Here is a 13,693-nt window from a genome sequence, read left to right as displayed (position 1 = left end):
CGTCGCGGAGGAAGGCGCGGGGGTGCGAGGGGCCGCGTCCCACCGCGGAAAACCCCGCGGGGCGGGGCGGGGGCGCCGCCGGCAGGGGGCGCACTTTGCGCGGCTTTAAAACCTGCGCGGGGCGGTGCGCGGGCGGCAGTGTGGTGCGCGGAGCTGGGTGCGCTCTCTCGCTCCCCTCGCAGCGACCCTCCGCCGGCGCGGAGCAGCCCTCCCCCCCGCGCACCCCCCGGCCCGGCTCCGCGCAGACATGGCCAGCGGGGGACTGCAGCTGCTGGGCTTCGTGCTGGCCTTCCTGGGCTGGATCGGCATCATCATCAGCACCGCCATGCCCCAGTGGAAGATGGCATCCTACGCGGGGGACAACATCGTCACGGCCCAGGCGCTCTACGAGGGGCTGTGGATGTCGTGCGCCATGCAGAGCACGGGGCAGATCCAGTGCAAGGTGTACGACTCGCTGCTCAAGCTGGAGAGTAAGTCGGGGGTGCGGGGTGCGGGGCTGGCGTGCCCCTCCTGTCGGAGCTGGGGCTGGCGGTGCCCGTCCCGTCGGGGTTGTCCCCTCCGCTCTAAAGCCTCTCTGGTCGGGGCTGAGGGTACTAGTCCCGTAGGGTTCGTACCCCCATGCTGGGGCTCGGGCTGAAGGACTGGGACTGCCAGACCTGTCGCGCTCCTCCCCCCCCCCCCACCCCCCAGTGCCTGTCCCCCCGGGGTGCCATTGCTCTCGAGTCTCGAGGTGTCCGCCCCATCGGACCTGCGCCGTTTGTCCCTTCAGGTTGAAGGTGCAGGGCTCGAGGTCACCCACCTCTTTGGTGGCCCCTCGTCCTGTCGGGGCTCTTGGGGTTCCCCCGGTGGCTCTCCCAGCCGGGGCTGAAGGTGACTCCCGCGGTAACTGCCCTTCGGGGCACCCGGGGCTGTGTGGCGCCTGCTGAAGCGCATCCCGCGGCGGCGCTGCCTCCCGGGGGAGGGAGCCGAAGCCGTCCCGCAGCCCCCTGCCCGCACCACAAAAAACGTCCTGGGAAGGGAAGGGGCAGATCTTGCACGTGTGTTCGGGAACGCGCCGGGATTGCGAGCGAGAGCTTTTAGCTGTGGCAGCTGAGCAGGGGCTGCCTTCGCGGGGCACGGCTCCGCAAGGAGCGGTTTGTCAGCGGTGCTGAAGTGCTCTTTGCGAGCACGGAGCCTTTTCTTTATGCATTTGACTGTTCTGGGCTTTTGTTCTCTTGGAAAGTCGCTGCTACTCCCGTGGGGCTTTTAAGCAAAGGGCTGGCAGGTGAGCTGGACTCTCGCCCGGGTAGCGCTGGCTGCAGTTCTTAAGCAGACCGGTCCATCCAGGTAATCTCTAGGTCCCCTCTCTTGTCCTGGGACAGCGAAGCCATCTCGTGCATGCAGGAGCTGCAGCCTGGCTTGCTGGGGTGCCACTCGGGGCGGTCACAGTGAGCCCCAGCGGGGGCTGCTTCTAGAGCACTGGAGATTTTAACTTTAAAAGAGGTTAAAGAAACCCTAGCCTTTCTCAGTATTCCTCCTCTTATCCCGAGTCCAGCGGTGTCCTGGAACACCTTCATTCCTCTCCCTCCCTAATTAATAAAATAATAATTACCACCTTATCCACCTTCTCTTTCCCAAAGGAGTGAGCAGGCAGTTTCGCATAAACCGGGGGCCACGGGGAGTATCCCCGAGCTGGATTGCCCCCAGCCCTGCCTGTGTCATGCCGGACTCCCGGGCCCCACCTTGCTTGGTAGCCCACACCGGTGACTCCCTCGCCCCGGGCACCCGTGGGCCCTGCAGCTGGCAGGGGTGCAAATTACTCCCTTCAGGAGCGCGGTGTGCCCACTTCGCACTAACCGGGGTGTAGGGCAGTGGGTAATGGGGGCTGGGCTAAGCACACGGTGCGGGGCGGTTTGAGCAGTAATTATGTCAGCTCAGCTTCGAGCCTCTTATCTCGCACTGGGGGTGGGGGGCGAAGATGCCAGCGGGGCTGAGGAATCTCCAGCCACCCTCTGGATGGGTTGTGAAAGGTGAACTTGCCTCGGGGGCTGCGTGGCCTGCAGCCCCTTGTGCTGTAAATGAGACCTGCCCGCAGGATCGGGTGCAGAGCCTGGCTTAACAGCGCTCCCGAAAGCCTGGCCCATTCACGGCCGAGCGCAGGCAGCCACTGTGCCCCTCACCTTTGTCCTGCAAACAATGAGGGCCCCTCTCCTCCAGGGCTACGGGGGAGGGAGGTGTGAGGTGCCAGGGACCGAGACTGAGCTATTAGCAGCCTTTTTGTGCTCTTACTGGGTGCCTGGCCCTGCAGGGCACACTTGCCTGAAAATTCCCAGGAAGCCCAAGATATGCAAGAATCACAGGAGATGTTCTCCTCCTTGGTACAGTCAGTAAGGGTTGGCTGAAGGACTCCTTGTTCTTTTGGTACCCTGGCTTGCTTAGGTTGTGCCTTTCCCACTTGAAAGCAGATGATACCTAAGGACCTAGATAGTATCTGTTCTTTTCCCTGTCTGGTCTCCCTTCAAGATCTTTGCACGGACCAGCAGTGCTGTTGCAGGTGGAGGTGCAAAAAAAAAACAAAACCAAAAAAAAACCAAAAAAAACCCCCTGTTTATACCAAATTCAACAGCCACACCCTGGAACAGGTGCAGCTGTGCAGTAAGAGCTCCCTTACTGCATTCATTTATGTCATGGTGAAGGTGGTACAGCTATGTGGGCCAAAAACTTTCTGCCTGGCCACACTTCACTGCCAGAGCTTCAACATGCCCTGAATGCTCTGAGCCACATGTCAGAGCCTCATGCACTGATGGGAGAGGCTCAGATCTGTAATTACTTTGTCCCTGTAGAAAGAACTGTGCCTCCTCACACCTGCAGTAATTCAAGGTTGTGGAAATGCTGGAAGGCTTTGCCAGAAAGCTCTTGGGTATTAGCTATTGCCATTCCTCTAGATGTGTTAGTGGTTGGTTGCTTGGGCTGATGCTGCATGTCAGAGATGGGGTTGGCACAAGCTGATGAGCGCTGTTCGCCAGCTAAGGGGCCTCCAGCTTCCCGTGTGGCCACACTGCTGGAGTGCACCCATGCTGGCACTTCTCCCGCAGCTGCGTTCAGCTGAGGGCTTATGTCAGTGCTCCTATTCAGGCAATAAAAAGGCTGCGTTTTGCTGGCTTACGTGAAAAGCAGTGCGTGGCCACACGCAGACATAGAGGCAACAAAAGCCACCCTTGCAACAAGGCTTTATTGCACAGCCTCAGCATTGTTCTTGTACCCCTCCAGCATCGTCCATAGAGCTTAGCTCAGCTTTGTGCTCCTCCAGGATCTCAGGGAGACCCTCACAGACAGGAGGGAGAAGGGCTCCTGGTACCTGTCTCTGGAAGCTTTCAGCCCCACGTAACCATACTCTCCTGTTCAGAGCAGAGGTTGTTCTGGGTCCTGTCTAGCTGTTTTAGCTGAAGATACGCATTGCCCAGTTTGGGTTTGCTCGGAGAAGTTCTGTGCTTGAAACAAGCTGAGACTCATCTACCACTTCATCACCAGACCTAGTACATCCACAATGAGCCTTTGTGCCCTAGCCCAGAAAATAAACAAGGGTTTGAATGCCCTCTGGGTCAAACAGCATCACTGAAATATGAAATCTTCCCTCCTACACCTTTACCAGCCTGGCTGAGCCTGTTTCAGGAGCTGGGGAAGAGGATATAGATGAGGGGAAGCAAGGGTTCACGTTCAGGTTGCTGCTGCTCTGTCATGGTGGTAAGAGAGTTGGGAGAGTGGCCCGGGGAGCGACAAAGCTATAGCACGAGGGACAAATATGTCCAAATAGGTTGTCACCTCTCCATCTGTAGATCTGGAGTAAGCAGGTAGAACCTGCTGGTATCTGTACTTTCATGTGGGTTAAGGGTTAATTTACTCCTGTGTTTCTCAATCCCTGTGCCTTCCTTATGAAAAATCATGATCAAGTGATAAAAGTCTCACTTGTGCTGCACTTTGAGAAGGTAGAGGGTTACTTGGAATGCCACCCAGGCTGTTCCTGTGTGGTGCCGTGCTGTGCCTGCAAGAGGGGATGGGGAGTCTGTTGCAATACACTGGCTGTATTGCTCTACAAGCAGCTTCTAAGCAGCTTTAGTAGTTGGTGTTACTCTGTTACTAAATCTCCTGGTAAGTGAATTTCCAGGCTTTGTGGGAAAACAGGCTGCCCAGGTCTCCTCTGACCAGGAATCTGGAAATGGTGGTACAGTATGTTGCCTGTCTTACCAGCAAGCTTTCTCTGCTGCTTGAGTGACTGCACGGAACCTTATTTGCTTTGGTATAGGCAAGAGTACAAGGCCACTGTCACCTACTGAACTTGCCTCTGTTGCACTGGATGTGTGTGCTGCCCGATTCCTCTGTACAGCCTTCTAGACCTGTGTGGAGGCAATTTGAAGGAGTCCAAACTGGAACATCTGATGGTGATGGGTGTGTGGGGCCTTTTCAGGGGCTGGTAAGGAGGCTGAAAGCCTACAAGCCATTAGCAGGCATTTGGGCCGAGCCAGAATGCCTGCAAAGTGTGAGATGCTTGCTGGCGACCTCTGAAGCTGTTACTGCATGCTCAATCTTCACTCCCTTGCCTGCTGCACAGAAATAACTTTCAAGCGCTGGCAGGGCAGAACAGCAGCATCTCAGATCGCATATCCCTCCTTCCAGGAGACCCAGCTTTCATGAAATCCCTGTGAGAAGGCTTTGAAGGCTGCTGACTGACTTCTCTTGGAGGCAGACAGTGTGACATGCTTCCTATGCTACAGGGGTGCTTATAGCTCCTGGGGAAACTTCCCTTGCAGAGTTCAGAGGGAGCTGCACAGCACCTGTTTCACCTGTATTCTGTTGTCACTTGGTTGCATGGAGGCCCGTGGGAAGGGAAGGAAAAGTCCATAGTTTAAACATAAGCAAGGCAGTCAATGAGCATCCCTATCAGAAAATGATCTGAACACAGAGCCATTACAGCAATTTTGCATTACAAACAGGTATTACAAAAAATCCTGTGGCACTTTCCCAACAGCTTTTTTACAACGTAGATGACATAAACAGAATAAATAAGGAAATGATGACAGAAAAATAACCTCAAACATACCCTGGTGAAGTCCTGGTTTTATAACTAAGCAGTTGCCAGCAGTTACTTCTGTGTCAGGTAATGATAGTTGTGGGTAGGGAAAAGTCTTACGTAGGCTTCAGATAAACTGCATTGCGTGGTTTGTGTCCAAACCCACTAAGACAGAATTGTTTTGTTAGAGTTTTAAAAAAGTGGATTAATTATGTGAAACAAGTATGAGCTGCTGTGTCGTTTTTGTGGACTGCACAGTATTTTATACCTTGCAGAATTCACATTTGTTATTAACCATCCTCAGTAGTTTTAAGCCTCTGTTCTTCAGTACTTTATGGTTTCTTGCAGTAGACTTTTCAGGCCAGGTCTCATTACTAACAAGCAATAAAAAGTCTTGGCTTCTGAGCGGTGTATGTTGAGAAAATACTGTTGCCGTCTGATAGCTGTTGCTGGGTGCCAGGCGGGTTTGGTTTTTTTCCTCATGGGCTTCTGAGGCTGCTTGGGCTTTCCAACAGCTGTGGCGTATAGTGTGGGAGGCCACAAGCATTGCGCTACCTGTTCCTGTTGGTGAGACAGTTGCAGCAGCAAGGAGTGCAGGGGAAATCCTGTTTCTCTCTAACATGGTAGAGGTTGTAAAGTTAAATTGCTGTGGAGCACTTCGACTTGTTGGTAGCCAGTCCTGTTAAGCAGGTTAAGACAATACTATACTTGTATCATTTGGGATTTTTAAAGCACCTGGAAATGCCCATGTGAACAACAGAACTATTATTAAACTAGATTTCTCTGCCTCTGGATGTGCAGCTTCCATTGACGACATGGTTGTTAACGTGTACATAATAACGAATAGCTTGTATGATGATTAACCACAGTCAAAGTACTGCACACATTGCAAAAGCAGTAGGAAGACAAAAGCGCTGTCTCCCAGCACATGCTGTATGCACAGGGCAGCCAGGCTGGGTGGAGGGGAGGTTGGTTGGCTAATACAGTCATGTCACAGTAAAACTTCTTGGGATAAAGGGACAGTCTGTTCCGCAAATGCTCCAACCCGTTTTTCTGTCCTACTACAAGTTTTCTAAGTGCTTCTGTCCTCTTACGCCATGGAGCTGTGTGTAAGGGAAGGGTGAGGACACCAGGAGGTAGGTCCCTCCAGAATCTGTCACTGCAAATGGGTGGCCCTGGTAAAAGCTTACAGTGCTGCTTTTTGTACAGCTGCTTCTGCAAAGCACCAGTTAGTATTTGTACATCTTGAGATTTTTAGCAGGTCTCCTAGCTAGGTCTTCTGAGGTTGTAGAAACTTTCAGGCATCTTCCTTGCTTTGTCCCTTAGTACTGTGTTTGAAAGTGAGAAGTCTCTTCCCACCCTTACAAGTAGCTTTCTAGTTGAGAACATACCCTATTTTCAGCTTCATTAAAAAAAAACACCTTCAAAACCCTCTCCTACAAATTAATTCCTTCTGCAGCAAGACTAAGTCTAACTTACTGTAGAGTTGACAAAAGAGGTTTGGTACCTCTGCAGAAAACGTCCTTTCCCATGCAAAGTATGAACTAGTGTTCAGTCATGTGCTTCTGCAAAGCTGCTGCTGTAATGCACAATTTAGCCTTAAATGTATGGTAGCTGGGTTGTTTGCCTGGGTGGTAACCTGTCAGCTGAAGTCTTTCTGAAAATTGGCATAACTTTTTGTAAGCTAGGAATTATTTTTAGAGCATCACCTGACAACTGGAGATAAATCCATTAAAAATGTTTGGAAACTGCTATTGTGATTTGTGCTGAAGTGATAAACTGCTTTGGAAATGGGTTTCTACAATGGGTGCAGCAGATGGGTTTCGATGAACACCTGGCCGGTGGGGTGTGTCACCTTTCCCCTTTGGAGGAAGTGAGATGACATTTGGCCAAGCTGATAATGGGATTTTTCCTCAGAAAGCCAAGACTTCTTACGAAAGTGTGTCACTTCCTATTGCTCTGCATATTGCCTTTCTTAGTGTATTGTTTAACTGCTCTCATCATCTGTTTACAGAACCATGTGTGCGTAGGGGCAGATCCAGGTCTGGTTTAAAGCAGAAGTAGAGCCTGGTAGCCTGTTCTTGGTGTGAGTCACAGGAGTTTTCCTGCACGAGCGAGCGGTGCCGCGGGACAAAGTGTAGTAGAGAAGCTGCAGAGGACAGGTGTGGGGCTGTGCTCCCCTCCTGGCCAGTATGGAATTGGGACTGCTGCCTGGGCTTGGAGCTGAGCCGGAGAACCTGCTGCTGCAGTACAGGCTGCTGGGTGCTGACAGAATTTGCAGGTGCTCTCTTGGTTGTAGGCTTCGGTGTGGCAGTTGCAGTTGCCCAGACTTGGAGTGCTTTGCAGAGCTCTGGCAGAGCGTGTCGGTGTGTGTTCCGAGGAGTGAGCTCCAGACTTGGCAGCAGATTCTGGTGATGCTTTGCAGAACTATACATGTGTTGCTGCTAGATAACCTTCTGTGACAGGGGACTTTTTTGCCTTGGTTACCACATGCTCCTGGGAGCTTGTTCCTTTGATTAACCAGCCCTGTTTGTTCCTAGATCTTAACAGGACTGCATGTGAAAATCCATGCTGTTCAAACAAACCTGATGTGCTAGGCAGTGACGCTCGGGCTCTTTCACCGCTATTCAGGTGTTTTGTCACCTGAGTTTTTTAGTAGTGATTTAATTTATATTGTTTTCCTTTGGCGTCAAGAACAGCTGATTTCAGTGGCTCACATACCTAGGGTTAGAGTGTGTGTGCCTTCACCTGAGTCAATATAAAACCAAACCGTGGATAAAAGTACATTGTGGATAAAAGTACATTGCGTCTGTCTGCTGAGAAGCCAGGCCAATACAACCCTTGCCTATGGGAGGCATCACCCCATGCTCCAATACTTGAAAAGTGCAAGAGGCTTCTTAAATGAAACATCTAAATGTCTTTGAGTCTAAGCTAAATATTTTAGGTTGGATTGTCTCCCATCATCCCCTGCATTTTTCACTTGGCTGGGAAAATCCTGTTTCTGTTGCAACTGTGTTTTTGTACCCTCTGGGACTCTGAGGATTTAGTACAAAAAATACCTAAATTGTCACCGAGGTATTTGTATAAAACACAGGTTTTGGAAGCTTTGAGCAATAAAGGGGCCTTGCTGTCTGCTGTGGGACTATTCATATGTATGCACTATTCATATTAAAACATGTGCTTGAATGCTTTGTCAAGGTAGAGCCTAAATCTGAATACTTCTTTTGATAAACAGATAGGTCCTTCCAATTGGGATTCAAATGATCAAGGAACAAAAGATGTCTGAGGGCAATTCCCAGGTCATTTCCTGCAAAAAGCTGCCTGCCCTTGTTTGTCATGCATTTTAGAAGAGGCTGAGAGTCCTCTGATCCTGATGCCCGACAGTTTCTGGGAGCTTAAAGCTAAAAAGAAATGTCTTGCTTGGCGGTATACTGTAACAGGGAGCAGAGTGTTTTGACACATGATTACCGAGCCCAGTGATTTGAATTTCTATTTGTACCTTGTTTTCTTTGTGGTAACTCCAATCCTAATATCTTCTAGGCAGTCTGCAGGCCACTCGGGCTTTGATGGTGGCTGCAATACTCCTGGGACTTGTTGCTGTATTTGTTGCTGTGACTGGCATGAAATGCATGAAGTGCATGGAAGATGACCAGGTGAAGAAGATGCGGATGGCTGTTTTTGGTGGGGTGATCTTCATCATTTCAGGTTGGTAACATATTTAGTGTTAAATGTGCCATTTCCCAGATGGCTTTTATCCTGCACAGGATGTGAAAGGATAGGGGATGGCTTGCTGTCATTGCTCCAAGAGCATTTTGGGCTGGGAATTCTCTAGCAGGCTCTAGCACGTAGCTGCTGGCTACCAGAGGTGTCAAATGGGTCTCTTGGCACTAACTAGCAGTATACTTTCTATGTGGACTGCATGCCTTCCATATGTGTTAGTAGAGCAGAGTTTGACCTGCTTCACTGAAAGACTGTCAGCAGTGTGGCTTTTGATGCTATGTAACTGTGGGTACTTGGATTTTATTGTTGGTTTCTTTAATTTCTCTCTTGGCCAGCACTAAGTAACAGCTCAGAGCTTCCCAGGGCAGCAATAGCAGTGGCTCAGCATCATTCCAGATGCTGGTTCTGCTACATGTAATTTTTTGCAGTAAATTTGTTGATTTTTCTTAAGTCATGACATTGTGTTCCCTTCATCGGCAGGTTTGGCAGCACTGGTGGCCACATCATGGTACGGCAACAGAGTGGCTCGGGCCTTTTATGACCCTTTTACTCCTGTCAACACCAGGTACTGACCCAGTTGATATAACACTATTGTATAGTATGAAAATGCTCACAGGGCTTAGTTTTGCATAGCAGTAGCTCAAAACAAAGGAAGGAGTTCTCAGCTGGCTGCGTTGGCTTCAGACTGTGCAGAAGGAGCATTAGGACCAGATCCCATCATCCATATGGCTCTTAAGTCTCGGGCCTTTTTTTAAGGCAGCATCACTGCCAGAGACCTAACTGATGTGACTTACGCAATTTCCCTACACTAAATGCTTCAGGCCCGGTTTGCACAGAGCCTGGCCCCACCGCCTCTGTGCGGGGTGACCTAAAGGACTGGACTATCGCAGTGAGCAAAGCTCTGGGCTTTGAGGGGCAGCAGGGTCTCAGGCTGCTTCAAACGGCTGCCTTGCAGGAAGCCACTTCCATCCCAGTTTCAGCTCCCTTCTGCTTTGTACGAACATGGTAATCCAGAGGTATTACTTCTATATTCACTTTCTTCCTTCTTTCTCCCCCAGATTTGAGTTTGGATCAGCTCTCTTCATCGGCTGGGCAGCTGCTTCTCTGGCCATGCTGGGGGGAGCCTTCCTCTGCTGCTCCTGTCCACGGAGAGAAACTTCATATCCACCCAGCCGAGGCTACCCAAAAAATGCCCCCTCCACAGGGAAGGATTATGTATAATGAAACAAAGAAGAGGAGCCACCAGCCCTGGTAGTGAGAGCATTTTGGAGAGGACACTACAATGCCACTGTCCTGAGCAGAGTTCAGACTCTAGGTTCTGCCTTCCTCTTCTCCCAAAAATGTGTATATTTTTGTAATCCTCTTTGCTACTGGACATAACTTCTCCTTTCTCTCCCAGCCCATGGAGGGAGGCTAGCCTAGGTTCATAGGTATTGCCACTGGAAAGATGGAACCTCCAAGCTTGGGTTAAGTTTAGTTTTTGGGAGTAAAAGGGAAAATGATACTGTTTTTTAGATGGATGTTGGTGCTTTTTTTTTTAGTTTTTTAAAAAATAGATGGTAACAATTCAGTCCCATATCCCAGTAAGTTAGAGCCCAGTGTGGTGTGTGCGTGTAGAAATTAAAGGAACATATATACAAGGTGATGAAACCAATAGCTTAAGGGGAAACATAATTTTAAGGAAAAGGCTTTACATGTAGGAATGTTTGAAGAGATCTAAAGTGCTTTTGTACTGTCCTACTGGCATAATCTTCAGCACCCTCCTTCCTGTGCAGATGGGCATGACAAAGGGTCAGGCACAACTAAATTGCTGTGACTTAAATTGAAATCCCTAACTGTTCATGCACATGTTGTTGACCAACAGCAGATGTGTAAGGTGGTGACCGCACAAGTTAGCGGACTCCCAAAGTAGCTGCAGGTTTCCCTGGTGCCAGGGAAGAGCTCAAGAAAAATGATTGCCTTCTGTTTTCACTGGGTGTCTCTGGCAAGGCTGTTGCTGCTGTTCCTTAGACACCGAGTGCTGCTGCCAGTGACTGTTTCCCCGTGTTCCCAGCATAGTACCTAACTGAGCTTGAAGCTTTATCCTCTTGTGTGTTACAAGCCACCTTTTAACATTCTCCTTTTTCCTGGAGTCTTTCTCATTTGGGCTTAGTTACCGATTTCAGTTTGCCTTAAGCAGCTACATGTGCTGAACCAAACTGAATGCACTGCCACTCCCTGATGTTTCCCCAAGGATACCTCACACGCTGCCATTTGATCCTGTCTTTTCTTGTAAACACTTTCAGTGATGATATGAAGGCAAATTCCAAGGAAACTGACCCAAAGGTTATGGCATTTTGTTGTAATCCAAGCTCACCAAAGAGGAAGAAACTAGCATTTTAAAGATAAAGCCATCCTTGCATATTAAGTCATATCTTTAAAAAAAAAAAAACATAAAGAAAATGCAGCTCATCAAAGGTTCTCACGCCTTTGTCTGAAACACCAAGTCAGTCACTTGGTGTCTGACTAACACTGGTTGAGGCTGTCCAGAGATAAGTCTTGTAATTCCTAGAAAGGAGGTGGTACCAGTTTTCCAAAGCTCAACCTTGCTCTTTCTACAGAAGGAAACTACTTGCTTCAGACCAGGCTTTACAATTACATGTTCAGAGGCATCAGACTTCTTGCTTTCCTTCTGTAGAGAGGGAGAGAGCCTCTGTGGCTGAGCTGTGTACAGCCATGGTGTTGGCGGGTTGTATAAGCATTGTACCTCTGTTTGACCTGACTCTGCAACATAAATCAAAGTTACTAAAAGAAACCAACCAGAGCATTTGCTTCGGGCTTGAATTGATATTGGCCTGTACTTGGAGCTGGGTCATGTGGCTTCCACGTCTCCATGGGGAACTGTTGCCTGTGCACAGCAGCTGCCTCGGGAGACCTTAAGAGGTGGCAGCTCAGGGCATGTTAAAGAGCTGCTGAAGTCTGTGCTTTTGTATTTGCATTAACCCTGAGCCAGGGAGCAGATGCTTGTATTGGGAACTTGTATAAAGTGTTTAAACAATTTCAATAAATGGACTTTTTTTTTAAGGAAAACTTGACTCTATTACTTAATTTCTTGGTTTTGAGCAGAACTTGCATAGTGTGTATGGAAGAGAAGACTGGGGCTTGAGCTGTTGGGAGCCTGCCTGCCAGGATGGAGCTTGTTTAGCTGTGTGTATCTACAGCAGACATAGGTGGGGACAGATCTTCTGCAGTGAGTCAGGCAGTTGTGGCCTCTGGCAGAAACTCACCCAGTAATCTGCTATGATTGCAGCCCAGGAACCAGAAGGTCTGCTCCTCGGCGAGGCAGGCTGCGCCCTGGGTGGAGCAGGAAGGGGCAGGGGGAAAGCAGATGGCTCCCTTGCAGGGGAGTGGGAGCTGGAGGAATGGGGAAGGGATGGGGTGTGGAGCCACGGCGCTCCCAGGAGAGATGCTCTGTGTTTCAGCAGCGCTTTGCTCTCTGTAGCTTTCTCTGGGGTAGGGTATGTGCAGGCTGTGGCTATCTGTGTGAGATGCTCTGCCTCCAGAGCAGGAAGAGACCTGCTGATTTATGTCTTTTCTTGAACTATTAATATGCAATTCCTTCACACTTCTGGGTTAACAGGATCATGAAAAGATGGGCTGTGAGAGGATTCGTCTCATATTAAAGCCCCTTTGGGAGGGTACTGCGTTTCTTCCAGCTGTGACAATGAGCATAACCAGTCAGGCCAGGTAGAGAATGGTTCCAGCTGTGGATGATCTCTTCGGACCTGCACTGATACCTCCACAGGACAGCAAGGCTCTATTCCCCCTTCTACCTACCCTGAAAAACCTTTTTCCATTCACCAGGGCTCTTGTGTTCATCCCTTTCATATTTTTTAGTACATGTGATGAGAAGCAAACTTTATTTAAAACATTTTCTTAAGCTCAGTCAAGGAGCTGCAGCCTCTGTTCCCTCACTCTCCAAGGGCTGTTTGCTTTTGTAATTACAAACAAAAGGAATAGAGCTAATTAGGCCTTGTAAAGCTGGCACAGCAAAACAGCCAGGCATGTGGCTGGCTGAGGGAGCTTGCAGTGCCTGGAGCAGACTGGTTGCCTGGCATAGTTTGGGGTCTATGGTCATTCTTATTCCAACCTGTCAATTAGTCAAGAATTTCCATTGAGATTAATTTTTTCCCATGTTTTTGTGCTCACTCCCTCTCCAAGGACTTTTGCAAGTTCCACTCTGAAGTTTCCTGGGCAGAATGAGGGAGGAAAGCAATCCCACCTACAAAATGGTCAGTAGGACTTCCTGGCTGGTGGCAAAACTGGGCTGTTGCTGGAGACAGATCTGTGTGTGAGGCTGGCAGAGAAGAAGGAGCCAGAGGGTAGCTTGCTTGTTTGCTATACTTTTAACTTGACAAAATTCACAACCAAACTTCTATTTGGATTGGGCTTGCGGATTGCTAGCAGGCTGGTTGGAAAGCCATGGGTGAAGTTTGGGGGTAAATGTAATCTCATGGCTCATGATCCTAATTCCTGTCTGGTGGTAACAAGGGGCAGTATCTCTTGGAGGGCTGACATCTCAAGAGATGCCCCTGACCCTGCTTGGGAGGGTGTTTTTCAATCTTTATCCCCTGCCTTTCTTGCCTAATCATGTAATTCTACTTAGTCATGTTTTCTACAGCCCTTTGGCCATCTCTGCCGTAGGTCGCATAGAAGAGGAGTAACATGGGTTGAAAGCTGGGGGAGAGTTTCCCACTGGATTTCAGTCCTTGCATGTGACTGACACTCCTGCTGCTAAAGCCATCTTGCAATGAAACGATGGCATTTGTCTGTACAGACAATGAGAACTTTGACAGCTTCTTGGCGTCTTCTTCTACACCATACTTACTCACATGGTGCCAGAGCTGTGTATACTATGTGGGGAGCTTCACTGTCAGTGGGAATTAC

General features: G+C 49.5%; 1 protein-coding gene across 1 annotated transcript; it reads left to right on the top strand.

The window, feature by feature from the left end:
* On the top strand, positions 1-11,814 carry CLDN1 (claudin 1). The gene is made up of 4 exons (XM_080409443.1): positions 1-470; positions 8,588-8,752; positions 9,248-9,332; positions 9,826-11,814. Exons 1-4 carry the CDS (start codon positions 248-250, stop codon positions 9,986-9,988), a joined length of 636 nt encoding a protein of 211 aa, XP_080265569.1. The 5' UTR covers positions 1-247; the 3' UTR covers positions 9,989-11,814.
* Positions 11,815-13,693: the final 1,879 nt, after the last annotated feature.

This window comes from Falco punctatus (assembly GCF_963210335.1).
Source record: "Falco punctatus genome assembly, chromosome: 13".
NCBI classification, from domain to species: Eukaryota; Metazoa; Chordata; class Aves; order Falconiformes; family Falconidae; genus Falco; species Falco punctatus.
This window is presented reverse-complemented; position numbering and strand designations above follow the sequence as displayed.